The sequence below is a fragment of the Eschscholzia californica genome, unplaced genomic scaffold (genome assembly GCF_041429995.1).
Source record: "Eschscholzia californica isolate CP2 unplaced genomic scaffold, dmEscCali1.0.p SCAF_4, whole genome shotgun sequence".
Lineage (NCBI taxonomy): Eukaryota > Viridiplantae > Streptophyta > Magnoliopsida > Ranunculales > Papaveraceae > Eschscholzia > Eschscholzia californica.
Window position 1 is genome coordinate 41,409,304 of NW_028238461.1, and position 24,701 is coordinate 41,434,004.

The 24,701-nt window shown below is 37.1% G+C and overlaps 3 protein-coding genes, 1 long non-coding RNA gene and 1 pseudogene across 5 annotated transcripts; 3 read left to right on the plus strand and 2 right to left on the minus strand.

The window, feature by feature from the left end:
* Window positions 1-674: 674 nt before the first annotated feature.
* Window positions 675-2,670, minus strand: LOC147544749 (uncharacterized). Its single transcript, XR_015239893.1, has 3 exons — window positions 2,326-2,670; window positions 857-1,111; window positions 675-765 (listed from the first exon to the last, which is right to left on the minus strand). It is a non-coding gene; the product is annotated as an uncharacterized LOC147544749 (long non-coding RNA).
* A 4,315-nt stretch (window positions 2,671-6,985) lies between these two features.
* On the minus strand, window positions 6,986-7,234 carry LOC147544750 (uncharacterized). The gene has a single exon (XM_086638635.1). It carries the CDS (start codon window positions 7,232-7,234, stop codon window positions 6,986-6,988), a length of 249 nt encoding a protein of 82 aa, XP_086494761.1.
* A 4,981-nt stretch (window positions 7,235-12,215) lies between these two features.
* LOC147544751 (uncharacterized) lies at window positions 12,216-12,551 on the plus strand. Its single transcript, XM_086635757.1, has one exon. The coding sequence runs from the start codon at window positions 12,216-12,218 to the stop codon at window positions 12,549-12,551; it is 336 nt and encodes a 111-aa protein (XP_086491883.1).
* Window positions 12,552-16,910: 4,359 nt separating this feature from the next.
* LOC147544752 (hydroquinone glucosyltransferase pseudogene) lies at window positions 16,911-18,562 on the plus strand (annotated as a pseudogene). Its single transcript, XR_015224011.1, has one exon. The product of XR_015224011.1 is annotated as a hydroquinone glucosyltransferase pseudogene (transcript).
* Window positions 18,563-18,761: 199 nt separating this feature from the next.
* LOC147544753 (uncharacterized) lies at window positions 18,762-23,489 on the plus strand. Its single transcript, XM_086637671.1, has 4 exons — window positions 18,762-18,965; window positions 22,533-22,576; window positions 22,654-22,786; window positions 22,884-23,489. The coding sequence occupies exons 2-4, from the start codon at window positions 22,551-22,553 to the stop codon at window positions 23,256-23,258; spliced, it is 534 nt and encodes a 177-aa protein (XP_086493797.1). The 5' UTR covers window positions 18,762-18,965; window positions 22,533-22,550; the 3' UTR covers window positions 23,259-23,489.
* Window positions 23,490-24,701: the final 1,212 nt, after the last annotated feature.

Here is a 24,701-nt window from a genome sequence, read left to right on the forward strand (position 1 = left end):
GGGTTTGTACAACTTATTCCACACTAGCCAGAACCCTCGGACTCTATACTGGAGCTCAGAGCCCCAGACAGACAGGCAAAGACTTTCATGCTAACATAGTTCTATATGTAGATACAAAGCACCTTCAATTCGAGTTAAAAGTACTTCTAATGAAGTCTGAACTTGAGTAGTTCAGAACAACAAACAAAAGAACACAGAGAAGATCAAATGTAACTAAAATCTGTTGCATGGATGATTAATTTTTCGAATTACAACCCTTTTCCCGAGGTGATATTTCATAATTAGTTTTATAAGGGATTCAATCCGATTCTAGGTAGAGAGAGTCTCAATATCGATAGAACTGAATTGAAATGATTGGACAAGAGCAAATTTACCTATAATTTTTTATTAGTTTAAACTATTGAAGTGTTATTTTAGCAGATAAGAATAACCATTTCATTGAATATGCATATGATCTCTTTCTAAATGGATTTACATTTACAGATTTCACCAAGGGAATTTTTCGATGAAGTGAGTCATAGGCTCTCTGGTTCTTCATCGTTCAACAAATAGCAATGAGTACTTAAAAATCAGAAAACAAACTGATTGCAATTTTGTGAACTGATTCTCAACCAAAAGGTCCAAAACCACTTATCACGAGTCTGGTTTCACCTATTGTACCAAAACCAAAACATAAAAGAACCTGAAAGTCTTACATAATAGCTCATGCTTCTGGGATTAAAGAAGTAAAAATAAATACAAGATAAGCAAAAGCTAAGAACCATTCTCATTAAAGGAATACTGTTTTCGCATTTCAAAATTATAATTCTAGCTGAAAGCCTACAAATAGACTCAAAATTCTAGAGAACTTAAATACTGAATAATTATATCAAAGAACATCTAATGCATTCAGGTAACAAAAATTTAAGTTTTAAAAAATGTACGCGAAAGAAAGAAAAAACTCACTTTGAAGTGCTCCGATAGTCTTCAATGCTGGACTTGAGATAACACTGGAGCTTTATTAATTTATTTTCTTTAAAAGGGGTCTGAAAGTTAACCAGCCCATCTATCCAGTCGTCTATTTGGTGGATGATGGAACTTCCTTTCTTTTCTCAGTCCGAGAAAAAGGATCCTGTAAATTGCATCGCAACTTAAAAACAACAAAAAATTTCATAGACAATAAGGTTGAAAATATATTTTTAATTATTATTATAATTACATGGATGCAACAATGACTTCACTGGGATTGGGTTCTCTCCCCATATATTGTCGTGCTGGAACTGGAACAGAGTCGTAAGCCAACTACTTAGGTTTAATGGCAGCATCGTATAAAAGAATCGTTAGACGAATATGACTATTTTCTCGCACAAAACCTATCTAGTTTCCTAAGAAGGAAAAGTTGTCATGTGGTTTGTTCATTTGCTTTTGTTTATTCGTTTCATAGTTGATACCGATAAGCATAATTTAGAGCTTTGGCTAGTTCGGGTTTAATAACAGTAAAACACATGGTTACTCAATGTATTCATTTCGAGTTGTTCTACCCCAAGATACAACTGAAGCATGTACTTCTTGTTGTAATCACATATTTTACTACTCAACAAAATTACTAGAATGGATTCATGGAACTCCAATACCACCTCCTGCTTCGTATACTTATGGTAAGAATAGTCTCACATCGACGAACGGAAGTATCACGACCGAGTAAGATAAGATCTACAACCTCTTCACTAATTGCTACTTGCTTTTGAGTTTGAAACCTAATGACTCGTAGACCAACACAAGTGAAGGGACGTGTAAGAAGAGTCGTATATGAAGTAAAGGAAGGACCGACATCTCATGATCAAGTAGAAAGTATATCAAAAATGATAACATGCCTGAAATGGCCGACCGAAATAAGGCCTGAAATTCTGGCCCAATTTTGGGCAGGCCATTTCAGGCTTCCTATCATTATTGACGTATAGAGGATCTCTCCACTCATTGTGGTTCGATTACGTTTGGATGCTCACAAACTTAATACTTATATCATCTAAAATTACAGCTCAAGTACTCATCCATCTAACTCTTAGATCTTAAGATCATCCAATTGGAAAATGGTAACTGATAAGATCCATATAACCTAAATTGTTACAACTAGCTCTATTAATGTATAATCAAATTCAAACATACCCTTAATTCGAAAATTTCCCAATTGAGGATGAAAAATTGAACAATTGAGATAACATTGAATGATAATGAAAAGTTCAATTAACAGTTTTCTAGTATGCTAATTATAGTACAAGTATAAAAGTAGCAATTGTTAGATTTGATATGAAGAAAATTAGGGTTGGAAGTAGTGGAACGACTCACGTTATTGACGAAAAGGAAGTTAGCGACGATAACAGTTGCCACGATTGAGCCCAAGATTGCAGGTGGACCTGTAAGCAGACTCCATTTTCTGTAAATCATCTTTTCTCTCTCTCTCTCTCTTTCCCTCTCTAAACTTTTCTTCCAGCAACAATGGCGTCAGGTCAAGATCCTCACTTGAAGAAAATGGTTTCTCTGACCAACCGACGTTGCGTGATGGCAGGCCCTTTGGGGCATTAGAAAAAAAAAAAAAATCTTCCCAGAGTAAAGACGTTGACTTATGGGTTTCTTTATTTTTGGCTTAAGGAATGGAACTGTGTTCTTCGTCGTTGAACCCCCCCTTCGTCTGAGATGGCCAGCGCTTTGGGGAAAGCTAAATAGTTTCCGGAGTGTGAAGACTTGGTAAAAAATTGGTCAATTTTGTTTGACAATTTTATTTAGGGGAAACTCTCTCTCTCCACCTCATCTTCTCTCCCTCCACCTCATCTTCTCTCTCCACCTCATCTTCTCTCTCTCTTCTCCGATTAGGTCGCCACCCGGAAAATTTTCCGTCTGGCGACCATGAAAAAAAAAAAAAAAATTTCACTCTCTCTCTCTAGAAACTCCGGCGAAGGGGTCGGTTTGTTGAAGAAAAGACCGGAACTCCGGCGAAGGGAAACCCCTTCGCCGGAGTTTCTAGAGAGAGAGAGTGAAATTTTTTTATTTTTTTTTCATGGTCGCCGGACGGAAAATTTTCCGGCCGGCGACCTATCGCAGAAGAGAGAGAGAGAAGATGAGGTGGAGGGAGGTGAGGTGAGGTGGAGGGAGGTGAGGTGAGGTGGAGGGAGGTGAGGGGAGAGTTTTTTATTTTGAATCATATTCCCCATAAAATATGTTTCCCCGGAAACTTTTCAAAATTTTGCATATTCCCTTTAAAATTTCACACCCCGGAAACTATTTAGCTTTCCCCAAAGCGCTGGCCTCTCAGATTTAGAAGACTTCGAGGAGGATTTCCAGAGAAACCCTCTATGAGAGCTTAGTTTTTCGTAGTCGACCCACCACGTGACGTACACTAAACATCTTGCGGACGATAGACCACGAGACGTTTCGTGGTCGGTCAACCACTAGATGTTCGTGTCCGACCAACCACTAGATGTTCGTGTCCGACCAACCACAAAAACCTCGAAGAGGTGTCACTGGAAACCCTCTTTGGAGTCCCTTTCGTTTAAGTGGAAGGGACTTCTAGCAAAAAAAACTTCCATTGTCTGGATTAAAGGGCAAAAAAAGTCAATTTTTGGACTTAAAATGAAGTTGCCCCTTGATCCAATCTAATTGATCAAAGTCATTTTTCCCCATAGATATATTGGATGCCCCAAATCTACAACATTTGTGTTATTTGTTTCTAATATCTGATATTTATCTCCTCAATTGTTTCTATCTTATGTTTCTCTCTTCTGTTAGTAACTTTTTCTCAAATTAATTTTTTCCTCGTCCTCTAGTCCGATTGACGTCAATGGAGAAGAAGAGTTAACCTCAAACGGAAGTGAAATAAGAATTAAAGGGCAAAAAAAGTCAATTTTTGGACTTAAAATGAAGTTGCCCCTTGATCCAATCTAATTGATCAAAGTCATTTTTCCCCATAGATATATTGGATGCCCCAAATCTACAACATTTGTGTTATTTGTTTCTAATATCTGATATTTATCTCCTCAATTGTTTCTATCTTATGTTTCTCTCTTCTGTTAGTAACTTTTTTCTCAAATTAATTTTTTCCTCGTCCTCTAGTCCGATTGACGTCAATGGAGAAGAAGAGTTAACCTCAAACGGAAGTGAAATAAGAATTAAAGAAACAAATATGAGAGAGAAAATAAAGAATGAATTGGAAGAAAAAATTAATTAAAATTGATAAAGTTATCGTACAGGAATGCAGAAACGAGTTGAAATAGAAAAGAGAAAAGTTAACTATAAGAGCAATCAGACAACCTACCAGATCTGATACCAGAGTTCATTCCATGCCATGACTGGTATCAACCAATGATGGGTCATGAAAATGTCCCATCTAAGTCGTTTAATTTAGCCAAGTTAGTCGATTTCAAGTCTTTATTATAATAAAATGGTTGGTTTTCTTGATTAGGTGTCTTTTGCGGAGTTAGATGTGAAAAACGGTTAAAAACGAGGAAAAGATGCATGAAGGGTATTTTGGTCATTTGGAGTCAAGGACAATCTGGTAATTTGGCCAAGGTCAGTGCGTGGTTGAAAAGTAGAGGTCGAGACGAGTCCGTAGGAGAAAACGGAAGTCAAATCGGAGTCCGGATGAGTGAACTAGGCAAAGTCAAAGTTGGGTCAAATGCTGTTGACTTGGTGGGATACTCTCGGTAGAATTCGGGCATACGGTATTGCGCCGGACACGTGGCGAAGTCTGGAGGCCATTGCATCTAAGTTGTGTATACCCGGGGAACAGCGAAGTGTGGCCATCGAGCACGATCCAGTGTAGCGCGTTTCAATTTAATCCAGTAGTCCCTTGCTCGCTTTGTAATCGTGACCGTTACCTTCCGTGTTTTGTAGATCGCACGGCTGCTGTGAGTCCCAGCCTTTATCACTTATCCCGTACACCTGAAGCTTGTTAAATTCATGCTCCCGGCCACGTGGCTCTCTATTGATAGTCCAGATCCGAGCGCTCCAAAATCTAACGGCTCCTGAACCGTATCATCCGATTATCTTATACCCGGCTACAGCCCAGCATCCGAATGCCCAACTAACCCTAGCCGCCAGCCCTATTTGAATTATTTTAGGTTTTTTGCACTTTAACCCATTAATTCCCAAAATGACCCTATCTTTTAAATCTTTTTACCATTTAACCCAACCAAAACCAAAACCTTATATAAATAAGTCCCTTCCTCCATTAAAACCTAGACTTGCAAACCCTCTCAATCTCCCTCTCCTCTTTCAACCTCTTCTTACCTATTTCTTTCTTCAACCTAATCCATTTTTCCCATTCTTTTTCTATCTTCTCTACTAATACTACTACTTCTTCTCTACCACTATTCTTTCTACCATTAATAGTCATCTCCTTCTTTCTTCCATATTCTTCTATCATCTTTACCCACTTCATCTCTTCTTTCCAACTTCTTTCTAGATCTAATTTCTCCCTTCTCTTTCTTTTTTCTTATTTGGGTGGCAATAAAATAGCTATTATTTGGATTTCTTGGAGTAAAATTCTTGAGCAAAAATGGAGCAAATCTTGGATAAAATGGAGATACATGGGGATATGGAGTTGGAACATTCTTGGTGATTTCTTTCCATTAATTTCTTAGTATTTTCATTTATTTTACAATGTCAATGAATGTTATTCTAGATTCCATGTATAGTTAATTTAGCAATCTAAGGTTGTGAATGAAACCCATTTTGGATCTTTATAATACTTGTTCTTGATTAATTAAATCCTTTGATGTGCTTTAATGTCTATTGATTGTTTATCTATATGGATTGGATTTTCTTTCCATTATTCATGCCTCATAATTAGATATTTCATACTTTCGTTAAGTTGTTAGATGGAGTATGCTTTTTAGATGATGAATAATAGTTAAGTGATCCGAATCTCTATAAGGAAGACAATTAGAATTAGTGATTATAAAATTGTTTTATCTAGAACATCATCCGGAATCCAAATAGTTCATTATATTGGATCCCGAGTAAATATAAAAGAGATTTAAGTAATTAAGTGCTTGTTTTATAAAGTGAAATTATGCGGTGGATTTTATAACCTTAGATATCTTCTCACCTCTTACTTAGATAGTTTAGTTAGTTCTTTTTGTTTTCTTATTTCTTACAAATCAATCATCAAACTTATAAAGTGGGGTGTGTGTGTTAGTCTAAGTTAGCTATTGACATTTTGATTATTGGGTTAAACTCGCCGTCAATATCTGAAGTTACCTACCTATCTCTTGGGACGATACTCGATCTTATTATAAATACTATAACTTGACCCCGTATACTTGCGGGAATAGACCTATTTTTAGGCTCATCAACCAACCCCAAACTATTAGGGTGTTTGTGAAACTCAGAGATCATGACATTACAGTGTTGATCGATGGAGGGAGCACCCACAATTTTATTCATCAAACTATTGTAGCCAAATATCCTTACATATTGTGAATGATACGTCTTTTCAGGTGGTGGTTGATAATTGTGGACGTATACTTTGCTCTGATTGTTGTCTTGCTCACACATTAAAGATAAAAAATGTTATGGTCACTGTTGATTTTTTTTTTGAAACCCCGAAACCATATTTCATTCATATAAGTGATACAATCACAAATTTACAGGGATAAAAATGTTATTCCTCTCGGCCAGATACTTGAGAGTTACATAAGTAAGTTCGCAGAACTTCGAATGTAAAGTGCTCATGTATTGAGAAAAATTGACTAGACACTGACGAAAGTAAGAAAGAAGAAATATGAAACGATCCTAAAGATCAAAGATAAAAATACCCTAAAGGTCAACAACATAACTTGAAAAAACTAAAAGAGCCACCAATGGTACTGGAAAATCGCAACCGTCACGAAAAACCGTCTCCGTCACCGGAAAACCGTCGCCATCACCGGGAAACCGCCGCCATCACGAGATAACCGCCGCCATCACCATTAAAGCATAGGACAATAATAACTAATAAAATTCTTCATCTTCATGCTTCTTTCTTTGATGAAGGTGATAAAGGCCTCCACAAATACCTTCCACTCGCCATATCAACACAAGTCCAGAATCCAGAACCAATTGCAGATAGTACCTTTGTTGGTCGAGAGACTAAGGGTGCTGATTCATCAATGGGTTGTTCTTCAGAAACAAAATCGTCTTTGTTTTTTAGATTCTTTAAGACGAAGAATCCAGCAAGGGTAGCAGAAAGGAGTCCCAAAATCAGCCTAAGAGGGCACATTGTCGTCGGAATAGTTTCTGATAGAGAGAAAGAAAGGGGATAGATAGAAAGAGAGAAAGGGGATAATGGTGGAGGAGGTGGTGGTGGTGGTTGGGTTTTTGTAGGTTAGGTCTTGTCTCTCCTCCTAACCCAAAAACAAATCGGACATGTCATATTGACTACTATGCATTAATCCAATGCCTTCCTTTGTGAGTTTCAGTAAAACTATAGATATGAGATATTTTCCATTAGGGCACACAAATTAAGATAATATCAAACCAATGGCAACAAAGGGAAATCCCCATGAAGAGGATCAAAGAGCCAAACTGTCCAATAATCTCTCCATCAGAGATTCTATTACCAACATGATTCTCTTATTAGTTCAGAAATTGAAGAGTAGAGAGAAAAGCAACCTAATGATAACTTCCTAGTAGAAGTATTCGTATAATCAAACCCCAAAAAAACGTGAACCGAAATTTCATCGGATGAAAACAAAGAAGAGGAGAAGATGAAGTGAAAGCAGAAGAACTGAAAAATGAATGCAAAAAAGAGGAAAATCCGGCGAAGGGAGACCCTTCGCCCGAAAACTAGATCTGGATCTCTCTTTCTCTCTCTAGGTTAAACGGTTATTCTCCAATCATTTTCTTCTTTGTCACTGCTGATTTTTATGTGCTACCGGTTGCGGTTTGTCAAGCAGTTTTGAAAGTTCAATGGCTGATGACGTTAGGACCGATGGAAACCAACTATATGGATCTGACTATAAACTTCCAGAAAGATGGTCAATCAATCAAATTTAAGGGGCGACAAAGATCTGAATTGGAGATTCTTACCAACAAACAACTTCAGAACCTAGAAGGTGTCGGTTATTTTTTACATATCATGTTATGTAATGTATCTGAAACTACCTCTAAGCATGGAGTGACATAGATGAGTTGTTGTAGAAATATATTGATGTCTTCATTGAGCTTACTGACTTACCGCCACAACGTTTCCATGACCATAACATTCCTTTGGAGGTTAATTCTGGGCCGGTAAGCGTACGACCATATGGAAACTCATATTACGAAAAAGCAGAGATTGAAAAAATTGTCAAGGAGCTACTCGCTTCTGGCTTGATACGTCAAAGCATAGTCCTTTATCCTTTCCGACATTATTGGTTCGTAAGGCAGATGAAGGATGGGTCTCTGTGTAGATTATCGTGTTTTTATTGATATTACAGTGAAAGACAAATACCATATTCCCGTAATAGATGAATTGTTGGATAAGTTACACAGTGCCACCAAATTAGGGTTAAGGATGCAGACATCCACAAGATGGCATTTCGTACTCACGAGGGCCACTACGAGTTTATCGTTATGCATCTAGGGTTAACAAATGCCCCTTCCACCTTCCAGAGCCTCATGAATGACTTATTTCGACCACATCTTCGAAAATTCATTTTGGTATGATATCTTAATTTATAGCAAAAGCTGGGAGAAACACCTACACCATTTAGAGGCAGTATTGGAAATTCTGTTAACTAATAAACTCTATGGTAAACTGTCAAACTGTCATTTGGAGTTTTGCCGGTGGAGTATGTGACGCCCCGTGTCCCGAAATAGACAAGACCACGCCCCGACAATTCACAGACGAGACAAAATTCTGGCAGAGTCTCCTCCGTAAATCGAACCTTTCGCACCTGTAAAATCTGTCATGCAAACCATACATTCGCATACACAAAATCACACGACAGAGCGGAAGCTAAACAAACTCAAACTAACTCAACTCAGTTTAGGGTCGAAACCCAAAGCACAAAAGACCTACAAAAGTCTCATAAAAACCATATAATTTATAAATAACTAAAAGTGTTAGTATATACATATTTGTTTGACTTGTTCAATAACTACATAACTTTGAAATAACGTAAAACGCCATTAACATATAACCAAAGAAACATCGAAACACCTAACGCCTCGTTTAGAAAAAGTTTACCGGGGCTGGAATAAACAATCTGCCTCAAGGTTACAACTGATGTCAAAAAATGGCTTTCCGTTAGATCAACATGAGATAGGGAGTTGATGCATGACAACCTCCGTTATGTTCGAATCCTCCGTTAAGTTTAGGGGATTGATCAGCTTCGTGTTTCTGCTTTCAGCTCTGCTTCTCTTTGTTCCAGCTCCTGGCTCTTGTTCCTTGCTCCTTGCTCTTACTCCTCGCTCCTTGCTCCAGCTTTTTGTTCCTGTTCGTCTGTTCGGGAGGGGGAAAACCTGCAAAGGGTTCGGAAACCGCTCCGACGCTCAAGCCAGTCAGGGTGCTCTTTGCAGTAAAAGAATGAATATTAATTGATCTTTTTGGGGGCGAGTTATGAGAACTCTGAGTTTTTTGTGATCTTTTTGGGTGAAAGAGATCGTGTCCTATGAAGGACGATGTGGGGGGCCTTTTATAAGCGATGTTAGGCCGACTGTGATTAGTGGCGGTTGCCGTCAATCCAAAGGGAAAGTTTCCCCCCTTGAGTATCTAGGGTTTCTCTCAGAGTTTCTCATACCAAACCCTAACCCTCTCAAGAAAAAAATGGCACAAGACATATAAAATTTGTTTTTCTTCTTGTCTTTAATTTGCCGAAGTTACACTTTGATCCTCCAATTTTCGTCAAGTTTCTAAACGACCCCTGAATTTTATCTGATTGTACAGAACCTCCTAAAATCTGCACCAAGTGTTGATTTACCCTTATTTTGACTTGGCCCAAATGTAAAATAGTCTCTCTCTTCTAACTGTAAGCTTTTATTTCTTTAACTGAAAACATGGGACGTTACAGAGTACCTATTGTTGTGCCCAATCAGGGTTAATGTGAACAATACGAGTAATCTAAGACAAGCAATAGGCTTGGTAAAGAACAATCAAGAACAAAACACATAGATTTACGTGGTTCGGTTGGTGAGGCCTACTCCACGGCGACAACGACGCGATGATTTCCATTATGATAAGCAAACAAGTTTACACAAGAGATTCGTGAGATTGTGCTTACTGATATCGGCTTAGGGTTTAGTTTATATAGCCACTAAACCCTAATCCCACCGCCTCACCGACTCTCTACAACCGACTCTCTCTACAACCGACATAAGCCTAGCTTCCGCATTCCAGCTCTGTCTCGGAGTCCAACTCTGCCTCACAGCCCTGCTTCGCATACTAGCTCTGTCTTAGTAATCAGCTTCGCTAACGGGTCTAATATTCGGCGTCGAGACCTTGTAAACGGGTTGGCGGCTCGTAAACCGGGTTCGATACCAATCCATATTCGAGTCACTTCTAACACCTATTCCATCTAATTTTAGAGGAAGGAGTTGCTACTGATCCATCAAAAATTAAGACTATTTTGGAATGGCCAACATCTACAACCCTTCAATCATTACGTTGATTTCTCGAAGATATTACCGCACGTTCATTATTTATTTTGGAAGCATAACTACACCATGATATCGTCTCCTTACAAAGGATGGGTATCATTGGACTTCTGAAGTGGAAGTAGCAATTCGGAACATGAAACACACCCTTAGATCTCTGCCAGTTTTGAAGTTACCTGAGTTTTCACATCCCTTTGTAATTGAGAGTGACACTTGTGGTGTTGTTGTTATTCTAATGCACGCTGACAGACCTATAGTCTATTTTAGTGAGTCTTTGAAGACCTCATCTCTATCTATGTCGACATATGAAAAGGAAATGCTGGCAACTGTAAAAGCAATCAGAAACTGGCGCCCTTAATTACTTGATAGGGAAGCCTTTCATTGTTCGCACTGATCAGAGGAGTCTAAATTTTTTATTAGAACAAAAAATCACAACTCAATTCAAACACACTGGCTACCTAAGATTTTGGGGCATGACTACGTGATTCAATATAAAAAGGGAAGGAAAATCAAGGTGCTGATCGATGCGATTTCTCAAAGAGTAGAGTTGGAGTTGTCTGGAATCTCTACCCCAATCTCTAGTTTGTGGACACAATTGCAGAATGAGGTGCAAAATGATTCGTTTTACTTGAAAATATCAGTGGAATCATCTCAAATGAGCCTTCACAAATACTTTGAATGTGATGGTGTATGGTTTCGTCAAGGAAAAGTTGTAGTAAGTTATACTTCATCTCTAATTCTAGTTATTATAGCAGAACACCATTCCACGCCAGTCAGAGGACATTTTGGATACCATAAGAAACGTATCAAATCGTGTTTCTATAGGCCCAAAATGCAGAAAAGTGTGAAGGAGTTTATACGAAATTGTGATACGTATCAACGATGCAAAACTGACTGTTTGGTACTGGCGAGACTTCTTCAACCACTTTCAATTCCAGCTGAGGTACGGTTTGATGTAGCAATAGATTTTATTAAAGGGCTCCCAAATTCCAAAGGAAAATCTGTCATAATGGCGGTGATAGACAGATTGAAAAAATATGCTCATTTTGTTCCTTACGATATCCCTTCACATCAGTTGTAGTTTCTCAAGCCTTTATAGACCAAATCACGCGTCATCACAGCGCTCTAGCATCCATTGTAAGTGATCGTTATAATATATTTTTAAGTTCTTTTTGGCGAGCTTTGTTTCAATCACAGGATATTGAGTTATGTTTGAGCTCAAGTTATCACTCCTAATCTGATGGACAAACTGAACTTGCCAGCAAAACACTTGAACAATATCTTCGTTGTATTACCTACAATGAGCCAAAGAAGTGGATGGAGTGGTTAGCATGGGATGAGTATAGTTATAATACTGTTGTGCATCCAGCTTCCAAAATATCACCCTTTGAAGCTGTTTATGGAGTTCAACCGCCAACCATGTTATCTTATGTTTCGGGTACTACAAAGGTTCAAGCTGTCGATGAACACTTAAAGTCCCGTAAAGAAATTTTGAACAATTACGCACTAATTTAAAACTTGCCCAAGAGCGTATGAAGCCCAAGGCCTATCAAAAATGACGTGAAGTAGAATTCGAGGCCGGAGACATTGTATTTCTCAAGCTTTATCCTTATCGTCAATCTACAATGGCTTTTCGAAGTTCAATGAAACTATCTCCACGCTTTTGTGGTCCTTATCGAGTCATGAAGCGTATTGGGCCAGTTGCAGATAAATTAGAGTTGCCTGCTGAACCAGAAATCCACGATCTCTTCCATGAAAACCTCTCAAAAAGGAAACTCGACCCAACTTCGCCACTCTCTCAAGTCCTACCATCGGTTTCAGACACGTCAGAGCTTCTGCCTCAACCAGAATTTATTCTCAGCAGCCAGATCATTCGTAAAGGAGCTCATCGCCCGAAAACCGAGATATTAGTAAAGTGGAAAGGTGCACCACCAGAGGACGCTACATGGGAGAATAAATGACGCTTCTCAAAGACGTGTTTTGATTTTGTCCTTGAGTACAAGGACATTCTGCGCGAGAAGGAATGATATGTGGCTAATTTAGTTTTCATGTTCCCTGGTAGTTAATTTCTATTATCTAGTAGTTAGTTTCCGTTATCCATGTTAAGTTAGTGGGATAAGTGCATGATCAACCCTAAGTCATATTTATTTTAATTGCTCGTATGGTTGTAAAGTGAGCGTTATAAAAGATGTTCTTGATCAATGAAAAGGGGGGACGATTATTCAGCACTTAATCCCTTCTCTTTATCTAGTTCATTTATCCTCTCTGATTTCCCCGCTAAACATATTAGCTCCTAACCGACCATTCGGTTAATTTACTCAAAGTTAAGCTTTTATTTTTCTTTCCAATATTACCCTCTTTTGTTCGTTTTTGTTCTCTTTCTTATTACATTTTTCTCTCTAGTTATTTTTTTTTATCTCTCTCGCTCTTCCATTTTCCTCTCTCCACAACTTTTTCTATCTTATATTTCTCTCTAGTATCTGATTCATTCTTCTTCTACATCTTTCGGACAAATTTTTGGCAACTTCTTTGCTATAACTATCTCTATTCTGTTATTAACTTTTTATTCTCTAATTAATTCTTTTTTCTCATTTTCTACTCCGATTGAGGTGAATGCAGATTCATCAAAAACTGAAGAAGAGTTAACCTCAAACAGAAGTGAAATAAGAATTAAAGAAACACATATGAGAGAGAAAAAAGAGAATCAATTGGAGAAAAAAATAGTTTAATTAAAATTTATAAAGTTATCGTACAGGAATGCAGAAAGGAGTTCAAACAGAAAAGAGAGAATCAGATATGATAGAGAATTTGAACAATAACAAAAGGTTAATTAAATTCATAGAGAAAAAAAATTTAACAAACATAAAAAAGGAAAATAGATATAAATTAAAGAGAAAGATGTATAAATAAAAGAGAATAAAAACAACCAAAAAAGTGGGTAATGTTAGAAAAACGAATTAAAGTTAAATTGTTTTTACTGAAATTGCTGGCAAGGGGCCAAAATAGTTGTTGCACTAATATGGTGGCCCAAGTAGTCCTTTGGTTCTCTTTGGAGCAAATATGGTTGTCCTATTTATTTTAACCAAACACCTACATGTCAAAGTTTATCCCAGAATTAAACAAAATTAACGATCTTCATTTTTTAGTTAATTATTTCTCTCACTTGATAGACATTTTCATTTTTTTGATGGTTGGTTGATTCCTACTTACGTTTGGAGTGGGTTTACTTTTGTAGTATCTTCTATTATTTTCTTTCATCACATAAATTTCTTGACGAAATTTAGAATTTCCGAAATCAGTATGAGAACCCTATTGTAATTTAACAGTGTTTTCTTTCATATATTCCCTAAATTCAATTTGAAAGATGGATAAGATTCTTCATCACTTATTTTGATTCTTATTCTTCTTACTCTATTCACTTACAAAAATGTAAGCTTTTACACTTCCTAAATATACTCTTGCCAGAGAATTAATCCCAATATCTAGTACAAAAATGTAGCTTTTACACTTCCTAAATATACTCTTGTCAGAGAAATAATCCCAAGGGAGCGGCTGTAGGCGCCTTCCAAAACTACTGTAGGGGCCTCTCCTATGTAGGCGCCTCCCAAAACATCTATAGGGGCCTCTTGAGCACCTCCGTCTTCTTCTTCTCTTCTTCGTTTTTCTCCTTTCTCTCTAAACTTTCAATCTAATAATCAACTGACTAAAATCCATTAATCTTCAAAAGAATTAAACACTAGACTAACCCTGAACTCTAAATCCGTTTTCAATCTTTTTCGGCTTCCTTCTCTCTCTACTTTCTTTATCTTAAACCAACTTAAAAACAGAATGAAAATCGTACATTTTGCCAGCGAATATCAAAAGCGTGATGAAGAACCCCTAGATATGTTGTCCAATTTCGAAAGTGTGATGAAGAAATCCTAGATCTACTGTCCAATTTCAAGTGTAACGAAGAACCCCACCATTAATAAGATCCAAACCATTAATGAAGAAACCCTAGATTTACTCTCTATCTTCTCTCAGACTGATCAGTCTGAAGTCTAAAGATGGCCTCGACTTGGGCCAGTCTGAGACCTATTGGACTGGACAGTACTCCGACCTATTTCGGACTGGGCCAGTCCGAGTGGGGGGCGCCTATAGATGTCGGGTGTTGACTACGGTCAAACATCAATTGGAGGCCCCTATAGCATTTTAGGGAGGCGCCTTTAGACGCACCCTAATCCCAATATCTAGTACAAAAATGTAGCTTTTACACTTCCTAAATATACTCTTGCCATCCCAATATCTAGTACAAAAATGTAGCTTTTACACTTCCTAAATATACTCTTGCGAGAGAATTAATCCCAATATCTAGTCGAGGGACCACATAGTGAGAGAGATCCTACCAGTTTATCTAATGGAATGCTCTCACACATTACCCAATTCTTTGCAAGAACTTTTATTACTCAATATCACTAGTAGCTGATCATGAAACAAACTCTTCGCAAGACAAATATCCCGCCAAATTGTGCCCGAGAATCCGAGATTAAAGTGCCCTTCCCTAAGAAAAAGTATTTTTATGGGAAATTCGATCAAAACTCTCACTAAATTTTTTGTTTTGATCAAGACAAAGATCACTCAATTTTTCTAGTCTTCAGCTCTCTAAGTATGTTCCTAATTTGCATTTCTTTGCAAGAAATTTGCAACTACTTGTAAGACCTTTGCAGGTGATTGCAAGAATTTTACAACTAGTTGCAAAAGGGTTGCAACTGGTTTGCTAATGGATTGCGACTGCTTGCAAAAAGGTTGCGACTACAAATATTGTTAACCAAACAAAATCCAAAGGTTGCAAAAGAATTGTAAAAATATTGGGTTTTCAACCAACTAAAAACAAATATTGTTAGCCAAACAAAATCCAAATGTTAGATATCTGACCAACAATAAAATCGTATTTTAAACTTCAGAAAAACAAAATTTGACCGAAGTTCCTATACTTTTGTTTCTAATAAGAGTACTTTTACTAATAACTAGGAGAAATTGTCTTTAAACAGTTGACACGTACGACAATTTGAGTTTTATTTTTTGCCAAAATTGTTTTTAAATAATTGCACTGAAATTGTCTTTCGAATTAAGGATCTCAGTTAGTGGTGCCATATAGGAAAGAGGATCTCAATTGAGACTTGACACATGACAATCTAAGTTTTATTTTTTGAATTTTCCATTGGAGATTCTCTTAGGTGGTAGTATCCATCAACGTCTAAACATGAAAGTCGTGTTTTTTCCATCAACTACGTAAATCCTCGTTTCATATATGTTTTCCGATATTGGATGTCTTTATACCATTTTTCTTATGTCTTTACGCCGTATTATGTATGGCCTCTTAAAAATCAGCTGCCAAATATTGGTAAATTAATCGCGGACACGTAGAACAGATGGTGTTTTGTTACCTAAAATGTCACAGTATGCAAGAACTGGATCCACAACAATAACTAGAGACACCTGAACTTATACTTTAGGTGTGGCATATTAGGCTTATTTTGCCATTCCTTTTTATGGAGAACAAATGGTGTAGAAAACAAAAATATTCATGGGCAAATTCTTTTAAATAGAAAGTATCCATATAATAAGAGGAATTTCATTTGCCTCCTTGCTATATCCTTTCTTCCACACATTTCCTCTCTTTCTTTGATTTTTCATTCCACTGCATTGAGCTACTATTCCACGTCATAATTATTTGGCGAACATTTACATTTATATCGTCTTTCTTAAAATTATACGATATTGTTTATTTATAACTTGTTGCTACTAAACAAGTTAGCAAAATCCTTTATTTTATCCTTCGTTCCTTGATTACAAGAGAGATGCCTAGAATCTTACATTTTCTAAAAGCATTATAGGTTTCTTTAAGTAAGCACATTTCTCCATAATATGGCAAAAGAGTGTTCTAATCTTTTATTTATTCTCGGTATAATTTCAAAGATGAAGTAGTCTTCATCACTTATCTTGATTCTTATTCTCCATCTATCATTTTCATAGGGAAATTGTGAAGTTCACACATTCCCAACATGCATGCTCTCTTATTCGTTCTATGGATCAATCTCACATCTCTCACTGGTCAACTAACTAGTGTATAGGAAAATGATTTTTGTATCGCCTCTCTCTCTCTCTCTCTCTCTCTCTCTCTCGTGCGAAATGACGATTTTACCTCTTGTCTTTTGTAGGCGGTCAACAACGCCTTAGTGTGGTTGCAATACATACATCAGCTTTGGTACAATATAAGGTCATGTGGGACCCACATGTTAAGTTGTTCAGAAGAGGCTGACACTGTTACTAGCAGCCCAAAAACTAATAGGACCTAACCTCATCTTCATACCTCTATATAAACACATTCCTCATTATCTTTTCATCAAAATCACATTACTAACAAATACAATGGAAGGAACTATTCAAAATGATGAAGCTCCTCATATATTGATGTTACCTACCCCTGGAATGGGACATCTAACCCCATTAGCTGAGCTAGCTAAGCAACTTGTCTTCCAACACAATTTCACCATTACCCTCATCATCCCATCCTACAGTTCCCCGTCGAAACCGATGAAAACTTACCTTGATGGTCTCCCGGAAAATATAAACTACACACTTTTATCTCCGGTTAGTTTCGATGATCAACCCGCTGATGTTAGATTTGAAACGTTAATCGCATTATCTATCGTTCGGTCTTTACCCTATATCCGCGAAGAGTTCAAGATCATTACGGCTACTAAGCGTGTTGTTGCATTAGTCACCGATCTCTTTGGAACGGATGCTTTCGATATCGCCGAAGAATTTGATGTCCCATCATATATGTACTTCCCGACTACTGCTTTATGTTTGCTTCTAACATTAAATTTACCTCACCTAGATGACACCTATTCTTGTGAGTACAGAGATTTACCCGAACCCTTTCACATTCCGGGTTGTATGCCCCTTCCTGGATCCGAATTTGTGGACACAATTCAAGATAGAAAAAATGAAGCCTATAAATGGTTTTTACACCAAACAAAAAGGTATAAATTGGCTGAGGGTATTTTAGTAAATAGCTTTATGGAGTTGGAACCGGGTGCTATAAAGGCATTGATGGAGGAGGAACCCGGAAGACCACCCATTTACCCGGTTGGACCTCTTGTGAAGAATCATATGACTAGTCCGGTCGACGAATCCTCGTGTCTGACGTGGCTAGACGATCAGCCACGTGGCTCGGTTCTTTTTGTCTCCTTTGGCAGTGGTGGAAACTTATCTCATGAGCAGCTCATTGAACTAGCATATGGGTTGGAGTTAAGTGGGCAAAAATTCTTGTGGGTAGTGAGAAGCCCCAATAAAACAGCAAGTGCTTCATACTTTAGCCACATTAGCAATGACCCATTTGATTTTCTACCAGATGGTTTCTTGGACAGAACAAAGGGATCGGGTTTATTACTGCACTCATGGGCACCACAGACCCAAATTTTAAGCCACGACTCAACGGGCGGATTCTTGACTCATTGTGGGTGGAACTCGAATCTTGAGAGTATTGTAAACGGTGTACCGATGATTGCTTGGCCTCTTTATGCCGAGCAAAAGATGAATGCACTCATGTTGGTGGAAGATGTGAAGATAGCACTTCGTCCCAAGGCAAATGAAAACGGATTAATAGAGAGAGACGAGATCAGCCAAGTAATTAAAAGCCTCATTGAGGGAGAAAAAGGAATAAACGTTAGGAACAAGATCATAGAGCTTAAAGAATCTACTATGACAGTATTAAGCGAAAATGGGTCATCCACCAAGATACTCGCTGAGGTAGCCGACAAATGGAAGAACCACTAGAGATTAGTAAACTGTACTTCCAAGTTTATCTTCTTTCTTAGTAGTCTTCATGCTGCCTTTTTTAATTTCAAAATGAAAAAGCAGGCCTATTAAATACTATGTTATCTTTTCATTTGGTTGTTCTGAGAATAAAATAAATGTTTATGGAGGTGGCTGCTAAGATAATTGATAGAAGGACCAAATGAAAAAACAGAAATGATACACCTTCCGGCTCATTTCCCGGCCGAAACCCGACCGGGTGGGTTGGTGTGTCCTGACGTGGAAGTCAATTTTCTTAAGTTATTGGGGGAATTTAAAAGGAGTCCCTGATATTAGGTATAATTACAGTTGAGGACGCTTATTAAAGTAAAAGAAATCTGATTTCTTTCCAGCAAGAGGCTCCCGACTTTTTACCCATCTTCACGAACAGAAATTTTCCCCCAAACCGAGCTAGGGTTTCGTGGTTTCACCAAAACAAATCGACGCTTAGTTACAACCGAAAATCACCATCATAGGGTTTCTTGGCATCTCTCTCTCTGTCAAACTCTCATCCTCTCTCTCTCTCTATACAAGTAAGTTCTTCAATCTCTCTAGGTTTATCTTGAGTTTTTTTTTTTCAGTTTTGTTGGAGTTATGAAAGAGAATTATAAATCTGGTTTTTTTTTTAATACAATAAGTATATATTTGGGTTTATCATCTTGATTCTTCTTTACTCTTACATATATATGTTGGTTTGAGGGAAAATGAAGTTGATATTTTAGTCTAGTTTAATTTATGGACATTTCTCAATAGAATTCTTGGGACTTATGTATTGGAGCAGAGGTGTCAGTTCAGACAGCAGCAGGAGCAGGACCAGCAACCAGGGTTGTTCACAGAGCAGTCGTCTTTCCCTCTCAAGCGGAGAAGACTGGTTACATGTCTGATCCGGTAGGGATGGTTCTTCTCGACAGATTAAGCTACTTACTAGAGTTCGGGTATTGAACAAACGGGTGGCAACTTGCCCGATAAAAAAAGTAGCCCGAGTGAAAGAGTTCTTGTTTTAGTAGCTCAGGAGTTGCCTGTTCCTTGCGGCACTAAGCTTACTCTCTTCCGGATCCTCGCTTCTATGGGCCAAATCACTCTCCTCGCTCGTTAAACTCGCACCTTGACTACACCCTTCTCTCAAAGCATCGGATTCTATTACGAGTTTTCCTTTACTTAGAGACCTAAGCATATCATTGCCTGTTTTAGGTGATGAAATTGATACTTATGTTCTTTATTCCTATATATTGTTGTTGTTTTTTTAATTCACTGCAAATTTTTCTTTCATTATTGAAGAAATGCAAGATTCATTCCTTAAATTATGGTTAAGGAAATCCGTCTCCAGTATAATTTGGTCCAATTTAGTATAATTGGGATATGTTTGAATCTTGATTTTGACACTTAACCTACAGAGAGTTATCCATTTAGCTGTTGCTTCTAGAAGCATCGAGTTATTCGGTGTCCTATAAGGTACCCCAACAGTGAGTGGTGTATTTATGAAAGAATCTTACTTTTTCTCCATCTTCATTGAACCCTAAATGTCTTATATGTGATCCGAATTATTAGAATATCTTTTGCAGAGATGTCGCAATCTTCAGAAAGTGAACATATGGATGATTTTGAGCTAATGTCCGAGAAACAAAGTGACAAACATAAAGAAGTAATTGTACCAAGTGTTGGTTTGGAGTTCCAAACCATTGATGAAATGTATGAAGTATGTATTTCTTATGCTATAAAAGAAGGGCTCTCAATATGCAAACGATCATCAAAAAGAGAGGGAGGAGTAGTTTGATACATTACACTGACTTGTGCGAAAAATGGGCCAGCTAAATCGGCAAGTAGCAATCCTATTCAACCACAACCTACTAGTAAAACTAGGTGTCAAGCCAAAAGTTGTGGGAAGTTGAATGAAAGTGGGAAGTACGAAATTACTAGTGTTCTTTTAGAGCACAATCATATTCTTAGCCTCGGAAAAGCTCGCCACTTCAGATGTTATCGAAAGATTTATGCACGTGTGGCAAGACAACTTGAAATTAGTGATATGGAAGGAATTAAAGTGAACCGAAACTATAACCAACATGTTGTAGCAGCTGGTGGACACGAGAATGTCCCATTTAATGAAAGAGATTGCTGAAATTATACACAAAAGAAAAGAGCAATTCGTCTTGGGGAAGGAGATGCTGCAGCTATTCAACGATACTTTTTTTACTATGCAGAAGAAGAGCAATGGTTTTTTTTTTAGTATGGATTTAGACGATTATGGTTGCTTACGTAATGTGTTTTGGGCAGGTAGGAGGAGTAGAGAGGCATATAAAGAATTTGGCGATGTTGTAACATTCGATACAACCTACCTAACAAATAGATATGGTCTTCCTTTTGCTCCTTTTGTTGGGATTAACCATCATGGGCAATCTATTCTTTTGGGTTGTGGTCTATTGTCTAATGAAGATACAGACACATTTAGTTAGTTGTTTAGGACTTGGCTTGACTGTATGGATGGTAAGGCGCCTGATGGTATTATTACAGATCAAGCTATGCAGTGTGCTATCGAGGAAGTTTTTCCTAACACAAGACACCGATGGTGTCTTTGGCATATAATGAAGAAGATACCTCAGAAACTAAGTAGCTACAAAGAATACAAGAAGATAAATACTACGCTACATGATATTGTTTATGACACAGTTAGCATCGAAGAGTTCGAGTCTAAGTGGAAATATATGATGGATCATTATAGTTTATGGGATAATCGATGGTTGGATGATATGTATAGAGAGAGAAAACGATGGGTTCCAATATTTGTGAAACCTTACTTCTGGGCGGGTGAGTTGGCTTGCCAACTGGGAGGTGTGTCCTGACGTGGAAGTCAATTTTCTTAAGTTATTGGGGGAATTTAAAAGGAGTCCCTGATATTAGGTATAATTACAGTTGAGGACGCTTATTAAAGTAAAAGAAATCTGATTTCTTTCCAGCAAGAGGCTCCCAACTTTTTACCCATCTTCACGAACAGAAATTTTCCCCCAAACCGAGCTAGGGTTTCGTGGTTTCACCAAAACAAATCGACGCTTAGTTACAACCGAAAATCACCATCATAAGGTTTCTTGGCATCTCTCTCTCTCTGTCAAACTCTCATCCTCTCTCTCTCTCTCTCTCTCTATACAAGTAAGTTCTTCAATCTCTCTAGGTTTATCTTGAGTTTTTTCCAGTTTTGTTGGAGTTATGAAAGAGAATTATAAATCTGGTTCTTTCTTTTTAATACAGTAACTATATATTTGGGTTTATCACCTTGATTCTTCTTTACTCTTACATATATATGTTGGTTTGAGGGAAAATGAGGTTGATATTTTAGTCTAGTTTAATTTATGGAAATTTCTCAATAGAATTCTTGGGATGCATATCATTGCCTGTTTTAGGTGATGAAATTGATACTTATGTTCTTTATTCATATGTATTGTTGTTGTTTTTTTAATTTACTGCAAATTTTTCTTTTTTCTTTTTTTTTTTTTTTTTTTGTTAAGGAGCAAATTTTTCTTTCAGTATTAAAGAAATACAAGCTTCATTCCTTAAATTATGGTTAAGGAAATCCGTCTCTAGTATAATTTGGTCCAATTTTAGTGTAATTGGGATATGTTTGAATCTTGATTTGTTAATAGTATCTTATCTATAGAATCATCATCTCTGTAATCTTAGTATTTCTTTTAGCTGTAATGGTTCTGATTTTGTTTCATAACTTATAAGTTTCTGTTGAAAATTGAATTAGTTAACTGATGCTATTGGAATCTATTTACTGATATATGAACAAACAAGTCTCATAATCTGATTGAGTTGCTTTTTGTTTCTCAAATTGAATTGAACTTACAAAATTGAACCATAGTTGCCTAAATTTGTGACTTTTACTTCATTTCCTCAGACTTTTTAATCTATAGAGTTCAAAGTTTTCATTATTTCAAATGAATTGAGCAGCATGTTGTTTCCAACAAAATCGTAACTTTCCCATCATTTGTTGAATTCAAACCTTGAAATTGTTAGCTAGTTAACGAGTTTGATATGAAGGTTATTAGCATATGTAGATATTTTTTGATACTGTGTCGAAATTGTGATGTTGTATTTTGTTTGCTTAGGTTACTGTTTTGCAGGCGATGGCTCGACTAACCGAAAGTGAAAGGTAATGGTGTGGTCGTGTGTGTTTATTTAAATACTATTTTGAGCTTATAATAAAGGTTATCTATTTTTGACAAATAGAAAATCAATGAAAATGGATTCCGTACAAGAAAGAAAACAGATATTGTGTGCTTGCTCGAGTGATTTTCTTAAAGTGTTGCTTTCCAGAACTGAGCGCAATCTTAATCGATGGTTTACAAAGTGTCCACAAGCGGTATCGTTTTTTTTACTATATTTTATATGTTGAATCTTTGAAGTATATAGTTACGATAACTCATTATATGTGTATTATCCTCTTTTTATATGTGTAGAGAGGATTTCATGACAAGGGATGTGGATTTTGGTGTTGGTTGGATGAACTTCGCTTATGTCCATGTGGGGATGGTCCTGCCAAGCTCATCACATCAAAATCGGAAGGTCGAAGGTTCTATTATTGCCCAAAGTCGTCATATAATGGAAAGCGTGGATGTAGGTTTCACATTTTTGAAGAAGACATCTATGATTCTGATGACATAACGGAGGCGTTTACCAGAGAAGACGATGAAATAAGCCGCATTGCTGAAAAATTGTTGTCGTTAGAGTTGGAATCTCGTAAAGCCATGGAGCACTACCAACAATGTGAAGCATTGAAGAAACAACTTATAAAAAGCGCAGAGTTGAAGTTGAAAGACATCGGAAAGATGTAGTCATCTGTAATGCCATGTACTATCTATGTAGTTTATTTTGGGTTATTTATGTTGTAAGGTTTATTTTCATGTAATGTCATGTAGTAATATTGTGTTTTTTCGTTGAACAATCGAGATAGTCGTGAAGTAGTCTAGTTGTATTTGTGCTTGCAGTTAAACAGGAACTCAAGATCTTGATATGAACTTTTGTGTTGTCAGAATGAATTTCAGGGCTTATGTTTTGTTTTAGTACTGTTTAAATGTCTTGTTCTTCTTGTTATTTTTTCAAACTGTTTGATTCTATTGATTGCCCTAAATTACTTACTGTGTTTAATTTTCATCTTTGTGACTTTTGACTTTTTAGTTTCCTTATCAGAAATGGGTTTAAAGGAGATGTTGGTCAGTCTTTCTTCTGGTGGTGAGTATTGGTAGTCATTTTAGTTTGAAGAAAATTCATTTAGTTGTCCTGGTTGAATTCAAAAAGTTCAATTATTAGATTGTATTGGGACTTAGGGTTTTGGTTACATGTCTTAGGTTTCAACTCCCATTGACTTTACCATCTCAGACTCAGTTATGGGCTATGAGACTTTTCAGTTCATTAATCTTGGAAAGAATTGAGCCTAGTCAAACTTTTCAGTTATGGGCAGAGATGTTGATCTCGAAGAGCTTTATCATCTCTAACAGGGCAAGCGGACGTGCATCAACTCGTGAGCAAGAATTGAACCTGTTAGCAGTCTGTATATACGCGGTAGCAGTTAAAGGGTATATTAAGTTTTCAAATATTCTCGGTTAAACAGTTTGATTGTCGGTGTGTCATCACAACAATTAAATATTTGTTACAACCATCACAAAATTAAGTCTACGTTCCAACCATTACTAAATTAAGTTTGTCACCACAATAATCACAAAATTAAACGCATTCTTCTTAGTCCTTCCATCGGCAACGCAATCTTCTTATTCGTCGGCTGAAAAATCAAATTCATCGTCGGACTCGTCAATCAATTGAAAATTTGTCCTTCCATAATCAGATTGTCGAACTCCCACATTTGCTGAAAACGGGACATTTGAACCACTTGCAAATTGAGGACGATACACTCCCAGCAATAAATCCATGTGAGACTGCACCAAGCGAACATATTAAGATTTCTAAACTAAAGTAAACGCAAACATATTAAGAGGTAAGTTAAACAAATTACCATCCTAGGTTTCGGTGTAGAAAATATATTTTGATTACAACGAATCGAACTCTCTTGTGTACTCAACTCGGACTCACATGAAGGCATCTTAAAAGTTGGAATCTATAAAATAAACACAAACATGCTAAGAATTTTAACTATATAAGATGAAAAGAGGTAAGTTAACAAATTACCATCATAGGTTCCGGCGTTGAATATACTTGGGGCAAACTCTCTTGTGTCTTCACCTCGGGCTTACATGAAGTCATCTTAGAAGATGAAACGTATA

Bases quoted from the DNA above. Each gene is read 5' to 3' on its own strand.
- LOC147544750 (XM_086638635.1), bottom strand. From the start codon at position 7,234: ATGTGCCCTCTTAGGCTGATTTTGGGACTCCTTTCTGCTACCCTTGCT.
- LOC147544751 (XM_086635757.1), top strand. From the start codon at position 12,216: ATGGCTTTTCGAAGTTCAATGAAACTATCTCCACGCTTTTGTGGTCCT.
- LOC147544753 (XM_086637671.1), top strand. From the start codon at position 22,551: ATGGCTCGACTAACCGAAAGTGAAAG. The intron at 22,577-22,653 runs GTAATGGTGTGG...TTTGACAAATAG, and splicing joins CGACTAACCGAAAGTGAAAG to AAAATCAATGAAAATGGATT. The intron at 22,787-22,883 runs GTATCGTTTTTT...TTATATGTGTAG, and splicing joins TTACAAAGTGTCCACAAGCG to AGAGGATTTCATGACAAGGG.